The sequence below is a fragment of the Parus major genome, chromosome 2 (assembly GCF_001522545.3).
Source record: "Parus major isolate Abel chromosome 2, Parus_major1.1, whole genome shotgun sequence".
In the NCBI taxonomy this organism is placed as follows: Eukaryota; Metazoa; Chordata; class Aves; order Passeriformes; family Paridae; genus Parus; species Parus major.
In genome coordinates this window covers 126,761,060-126,768,651 of record NC_031769.1, presented here as the reverse complement: position 1 = coordinate 126,768,651, position 7,592 = coordinate 126,761,060, and the positions used below count along the sequence as shown (strand labels likewise).

Genomic DNA, 7,592 nt, shown 5'->3' with positions numbered 1-7,592 from the left:
AGAATCCAGAATCTCCTTCCAGGAAAGTGTGAAATTGCATCTGGGTTCTTCAAGCCATGAAGGACTATAAATTTCTTTTAAAATAAGAGAAAGAGGTCTTCCTCAATACTGTACTTTAGAAAAAGGAAAAAAAAAAACAAAGGGAAAAAGAAAATGATAATTGTTTTCTCTAAGGCTATTATCTAATGCAAAAGCAAACAGTCTGACTGGAAATCAGCTAACAGAAGGGGATTAGAGAGTAGATCTGAGAGTGGCTTGATTTCTAGCACTGCTGTCTCTTCACACAGTGATGAGACACAGGCAGAGCAGCCAGGAGCTCTCCAGATGGCTAGAGAAAGTGTTTGTCTTGGGTTACTGCAGGGCAGTCTGGACTCTTAAAGCCGGGGAGGCATCATTAGGGAGCAAGTTAGATGTCCACCCAGTAAAAGCGAGCGAAAGAAAGAAAGAGTAGGCAGGCTGCCCGAGAGGGACCACGCTCGCCTATTGTTAACATATACTTGACCCCCACTAACCTCTTCACGACACAGATGTCTCCTACCTCTATCACCTCCCACTGCTTTAAGCCCTCCCCCCCTGCACCTGGGTAGCGGGGCCGGCCCGCTGCCGGCAGTATGCTGCCTGCCTCGCGCGCTGCCTGCTAGCGGGGCCGGGCGCAGCGGAGCGGCGGCGGCGCAGCCTCGGGCGGGCGGCGGGCTCGGCTCGGCACCGCTCGGCACCGCTCGGCACCGCACCCCGCCTCGGCTCGGCTCCGCCGCGGGCTCAGCTATGCGTCGGCTGCTCGGGGACAGGCAGAGACCCCGCCACTGACAGCGGCCGCTCCCTGCGCTCCACATCACGTTTGTCTGAGGCCGCGGCAGCAGCAAGGAGAAGGACCTGGGCATTAACTATCTCGACTTGGAGACTTTGCTTTATTTTTGGTTCTTGTCCTTTTCCGTGGAACCAGTAGTCTCTCTCGAGCCGATCCTCCTTTAAAAAAAAAAAAAAAAAAAAAGAGCGAGAGAGGGTGGTGGGGGGGGAAGAGCAGCTGGAGTTTCTCCTCAGCTCGTTTTGACTTTTGTGGACGTGGATCATCTGGACTGGGAAGGGAAGCCGCGCGGCGCTGCTCTCCCCTTTCCCACCCCCTCGCCCCTCCAGCAGCCTGGGCTGCCGTCTCTCCCCCGAGCAGGACGGGAACTTTTATTTGCAGCTCGCAGCCCGTGGCGAATGGTGGGCATCTCCGGTCCTCTGCAGTGTGAGTACGGGCGCGGGCAGGGCTGGGCAGGACGCGCCGGGGCGGGGGGAGCCCGAGCCCCTTTTCTTTCCCCTTCTCCTCTCCCGCAGGGCTCCCCGGGCTCTGAGAGGCTCCCGTGGCTGTAACTAACCCAGGCGGGTCGGGGTTGCTGCTGTGCCCGGGCCAGGTTAGCACTGCATGCAGCCTTACACGCTCTGTCCCTGGCTTACAAACTAGCACCCCGGATACTGCTCAAGAACTCAGAAACCAAATAACCCAGTTTTTTCAGAAAATAACCCTCCCAGGCATATATTAAAACAAAGCGTCACATTCCTGTCTGGATTTAGAACTTGCCTTTTTTCCTTCCTGCCTCCCTTCTCCCCAGGCTCTAGCGCTGGCCAGTGTGAGTTGGAGTGGCTGAAATATTTCTGATGGGATTGTTTTGTTTCGCTTGTTTGTTTCACTGCAATCATAGGTTTGTGCAGCACTGGCAACATCTTTTCGGACTATTTTGAAAGAAATATTTTAGGCGGTGCACGTCGCCTTTAGCTGCACGGCGGTCTTGCATATAGCTTGTTTCCTAAAACGACAGGATAACGTTAGGGATTGCATTTCCAAAACTGCCATACAATGTAACTGTATCATCTCGTCTGGCCGTGCTGAAGGGTTCGATTCCATAAATTCTCAAAAGACCATTGATACGGGAGATTGGAAGGATGAAAACCCCATTCCCGGCCGTTTAGGCAAGCCTTTGACTTTTGCCGAGTTCGAGTCCTTTTGTTAGTGCCAAAGTTGAGAAATTTGGTTTGGTGTAGGGAAGAATTTGCCACCCAAGCAGGAACACCCGTGACTCCGTTTCAGAATTAATTTACAGCGAGCTAGCTGTCGTTCCTGTACTCTGCTGCCCTAGATGTTAGAGAGAAACCGAAAGTAACTAATCGGACGCAGCTCTTAAATCGTTCATACTCCAACCAGGAGCTAAAATGTTACTTCCTTCACTTCACTGATAAGTTTAAAGGAGGGAGGGAGAGGGTATGGGGAGCCGAAGCAGAGTCCCCCTCCTGCCCCCAGGTTGCAGCCGGAGCCGGGCGCGGCGGGACCGCCCTGCCCGACCGCAGCCGGGGGCTCTCCGGCATCGCCGCTGTGGGGAACAGACGCCTCGAAACCGCTCGGTTTCTCTGGGAGAGCAGCCCTCCATCTTCCGATCCGCAGCAAGGCTCTGCCTGTCATCCCCTCCTACCCCTGCCGTGCCCTAAATCGCGGCACGGAGAGGGTCCGTCTCTCGCAGCCGCCCGGCCGTGACGCCCGGGAGCCGGCAGCTGCCGCCCCGCAGATAGCTCGGGAGCGGGCTGCGATCTGCTGAGGCCGCGGCAGCAAGGCTGCCCCAAAGAGCTGCCCAAGTTTTGCACTGACAATCGCAGGCGGGCGGGAAGCGCCTGCCCTCGCTTGCCGGTGCGGCCCCAAGGTGCGCAGTGCACGGCTGCGCGCCCGTCCGTGTGGGCAATGCTGGGCGCGGTGAGGGCACGGCACGGCAAGGGCTGGCCAAGGATGGCTATATACCTCTTAAAAAATCAGCCGGCGGGAGCTGCCGTGCCGTCTCTGGGAAAGCAGCAAGTGCCAAACGCTCGGCTATTGGCGTAGCCCGGGCTAACTAGAAGAATGCCTTGTGAGTCTTGGTATGTAGAGCCAAGCGTTTGCTCCAGCAAGTACTTCTGTGCTTAATGTATCGCTGACCCCTTTAACTTTAACATCGCTTCTCCTAATTAATCTGTTCAGGCCCCAGACTTAAATGGCTGTCCACAGCTGCTGCAAATTGATTTATCCCCTGATGGTGGTCCGAGTTGCTGACCAAAGCAGGATTTTTTTTCCCCTCCCCATTTTTGATCTACTAATCTGTTTTGACTTATTTCCTACTTACAGTAATGCTTGCATGCTTTTTGAAGGACTTAGAAAATAGTTTCCATTGACATGTAACTAGAAACATAATTATTATATTTGTAAACACAATATGGTAGGGCTAAGGGTGAGAATAATTTATTTGACTACACCCTTGAAGCCTTACATTTCCATCTCAATTTCTGCATCCTGACAGATGCAATGGAAAGTTTAAATAAGCAACTTTGTTAACTGCAGTTTGAGGCAAGATGTGAAAGACTTTTTTAGAGTTGAATTCTATTGTCCAGGTTTTGTGTTCAGCTTTTCTGTTAACGGCTTAGTGAATCTGGATAGCCGAGAGGATTGAAACTGGTTTCTAATGGTTGTTAAAGCTGATGCTTGACCTTTCCATGGGAAGTCTGAAAACCTCATTCAGTTTATTCTGGGCTGATTTCCTTAGGAAATCCAATATGATCAGGGAATTTCCTTCAGCTCGGCTGAATGGTAAAAAAGTTACTCCATCTTGTTTATGCGTTCTGGTTTTAGCACTAGGTGTTTCTGTGGCTCCCCATCAATAGGAAGATAATAGGAAAAGATGTGAGTATGTCTCATTCATAACTGTACAGTCTGTGAAAATAAGAAGTTGGCAAAGGCTTTGTTAGGTGTGAGATTCACTGCAGATTTACTGTAAAGGTTTTTAATTGGGAACTTGCAATAACTATGTTTGATAATTGATAGCTTTCTTAAGGTCAGTTTTACCATATCTGAACCTTCTGTATAATTGCTACTATTTGCAAATAAAGAGTAATTTTCCTTCACTGTCATGGGAAGCTCAACCATGCATCAGTGCAAGAAAACACCAAACTCCACCAAAAATCTAGCAGACTCTTAAATCCATTCGTGCCTCTGGCGAGCTGAGCCAGGCTAGGGGTACAAGAGATGATAGCAGGACTTCCTTCTGTCTTGTGCTTGCAGAAGGGTGAGCGGCTGGGTTCTTGAGCCATGAGCATGCTGTAGGGAGACAAGAACCATTCTGTTTGTAATGGAATGCAGACAGCAGTGTTAGGTCACTGCTTCCTGGCAACTGCTGCACAAGTTGTTTTTCTTCAAAGGCTTTGAGCTTTTAAATAGTTTCCAAAATCTTTTTAAGTAAAGCACTGCCTTCTTCCATTTTCGACCACCTTAACATTAACTTGTTTCATGCCTAAATAATGGACCTGTAAAACGGTCACACGGTATCTCTCATCTGTGTACGCTTAACACTATGTATGCCTGTGTGCACTTGGAGTTTTATACTGGGAGTATTGTTTTTAGAATAATGGGGGAGAAAAATAGCTCCACCTGGAGTGCTGGTCAGTGGATAGTCAGTCCAGGACATTCTTCCCTGTCAAATCCTGTTTCTCACTTCTCTGGAACGAACTTCAGACGACAGGCGTTGAATGTGAAGCTCGCCTCACTGAGGTACTATGCAGACTGCAAACTCCTCATTGCCAGACGCTTTGGGTGAAATAGGCATCTGCAGTGTTTGCATTGGGGGTGATGGGAGAAAGGGCTTGCAATTGTCATTTTCAACTTTCAAATCCACTTGCCACAGTCCATTACTGTTAAATCTTTAGCTAATTGAATAAGGATATCAGTATGTTGCTATTGCAGGAGCTTCAGACTTTTTAGATTGGGGGTGGAAGAGAAGGTCTTGTTCTTTGTTCTGTAGAAACTTGTCATGCAGAGATCAAGAAGAATTAATAGCTGAAATAAAACATGAATTTGGTGTTCTGAAGGGGCTATTTCTCATGGCTTGGCTAAAGAAATGTGAAAAGATAATTATTTAATCTGAATACATTAAAAAACCTTGATCTGTGTAGTTAGTAGCAGCCTGCTCTTCTTCATACAGCCTTTAAAAACAACCTATAAAACATTTAAAAAGTTGAAACTGACACTGAGTTTAGTATAAGTAATGAGAGTGTAAATCCTTAAAACATTGGCTTCCAGGTTACATGGTCTTCATGTTGTTTCACATCAGCGATCTAAAACAGTTGGTTTAAAAACTGAAATTCTAAGGCAATGGGTCTTGGTTTTCCACATAGATGTTCCTTTTTAAGGAACTGATTTTAAAATGCAGTTATCCTGTTCTTACTATAAACTTTATTAGTTTAATATATGGTAGCACAAATACATCAGGAAGTAGCAGACTGTGTGGTTTTTGTGGATAAAGAAAAATGAACAGCAGACATAAAATCAAAGTTAAAATCTCTTCTTCTTTAAAATCTTTATTTTATTTCCTCCCCACCAAATTTTCATCTGAAAGACATTGACTTCCATCTTCATTTTTTTTCTGCCATCAATATGAAAGTTTCCAAATAACGTTTAGACAACAGTGGACATTTTATTAAAGTAAACATTAGTTCAGTATAATGGAGGTAATTGTAAGTGATAAGAGCAGAGCAGGTTATCTGTGTGTTGTTTAAACAGAAGGAGCTATTTTGCACCATTTCCAGTAGCCATCTGTAGAGGAGAAGGGTTTGCACCTGTCTGTCCACACTAATTATAGATTAGGTCCAAAGAAATGAAATTCGAGTAGCCTTTCTCTTAATGAAATCCATAGTGATTTTATTGTAAATGTGTTTTGTACGGTGATCGTTTGTCTGTGAGTAAAATAAATTGCTCTATGGCTGTTATGTACTTGTAGTTGTAAAGCATGATACTGCTGCATTAACAAAGGTCCTGAATAAAAATGCAGTGCTCCGTTTAAGTTCTAGGCTTCAGTGATGGCTCTAGCTAAGCTAAATCAAAAAGGTTCACTGTAGGCACTGTTATTTAAGGGTATGTTTCAGGGTAGGCTTTTCAGTTATCATCACTTTCATGTCAGGGTACTGGCATGTAGGTGGTCCTTTGCCTGAAATATGAGGCAGAAATGGTTTCATGTTAAATATGTACACACATACATGCAGAGTGTGTCAGAAATACTTTCCTCTGGTTTAACTTATTATTAAAATAAAGTGGAAAGAGTGAGAAATGCATTCTGAAGTAAAAGGTCACATGAATTTCTACCACATCTGTTTACAGTAATTATGAACATAATTAACATAAGAATTACAAGTGAGGTAATGACAAGCTGAGCTATGAGATATTATGCCATAATAGTCATATGTTGGAATTCTCACATTATAGCACACTAGAATTCACATATTCAATGCAAGAAAGAGAATGTTAGATTTTTATCTATTTTAATGCTTTAAAACTTATCTGCCTGGGGCAGATGGACTTTCCGCTTTAGAGGAAGGTAACCCATTATTACAAGAGAGTCAGTTGAAATTAAGATTTCTAGCCTGCAGCTTGGACTTTGAGACAGCTGTGCTTATGGAACGCCACTTCTGTTACGCATTTGTATTCTGATTGTATTTATTTTATTAATACACATTGTTTTATTTTTAAATGTGTTTTCACAGCAAACTGCTTACATTAGAAAGGATCCTGGATTAGTTTTTCTTTAGAGTTTTGTGATTTGAGTAATGAAAGTATCATCAACATAGACATAAGATGCACATGGTGGCCCTGCAAGATGAGAATCTGGCAGATCCTAAATTAGTTCATGGCATGATATGTATGTATTTCAAAGCAAAGCTCTGTAACAGAAATACCAAAAAAGAGCAGTCTCTAATTTGTGTGTAATAGTTTGAAATAACATATGCAGAAAGAAATTTGTCTTACCTTGCAGGTTGAATTAATTAGTAAGTCACTTTTCTTTAGAAATGCATAAAACATACCATTAGGTTTAGGAGCTAACGTTTCAAACAAGTTGACTAACTTTTGTAATATGACCTGTCTGATTACCTCTAAATATGGTTGTCACACAACTGACAACTGGAGGAAGTTGAGGGAGAAGCGGCCCTTCTTCAGGGTAAAAATACTGTCTGAGGAATGCATAATGAATTTGACATGTGAAAATCAGTTTGCTTTCATTGAAAAATCAAAGTCCTGGTTTTGCAATAGGAACATTTGGCCAATTGCTGTCTTTCCAAAGCTAAACATATAGAGTGGTTTATGAAAAAAATTACCTTGTGCTATGTCTCAGTGATACCAAGAGGTTTTCACATTATTGGATTAGTGGAGGATTTGTGACAGACCCCTTTTTATCTGACATTCATTGCGGTGACACGATTTTCACACACATGCCCTTCCCCCATCTAGGTTCTGGTTTTCACTTTGTATTATGTGTCAAATTCCCTTTATTCCTTTTCTTGTGGAATAAACTGCTATCTTGGACGAGTGATTTTTGAAGGAGTTTTGCACTGAACAATGCCAGTCTCACTTCAGTGTGCTGTCATTGTCCTCCTCCCTCTTTCGTGGTGCTCCTTGGCCAACATGCAATGGAAATGCGTTTCGTAACAAGTGTTGATTCCCAGGGACAAACATTTTAGAAACTTTAAAACCTGAGTGCATAGAGTGCTTGGTGCTGGCATAGCTATTCTGCTGTCTGACTGCGGTCACGGCAGGCAAGCCAGGCTGC

General features: G+C 44.7%; 1 protein-coding gene across 3 annotated transcripts in view; it reads left to right on the top strand.

The window, feature by feature from the left end:
- Positions 1-730: 730 nt before the first annotated feature.
- RUNX1T1 (RUNX1 partner transcriptional co-repressor 1) overlaps positions 731-7,592 on the top strand; it is a 115,500-nt gene continuing 108,638 nt past the window's right edge. The window contains exon 1 of one of the 3 annotated variants that reach the window (XM_015618777.3): positions 731-1,231. Coding sequence is in view for 1 of the 3 variants with exons in the window: in XM_015618780.3 (XP_015474266.1) it covers positions 1,204-1,231 (28 nt within the window). In the remaining 2 variants the exon portion in view is untranslated. Of the gene's footprint in view, positions 1,232-2,727; positions 2,887-7,592 lie in introns of those variants that run through there. The other 2 variants (XM_015618780.3, XM_015618779.3) reach the window with 2 other exon arrangements.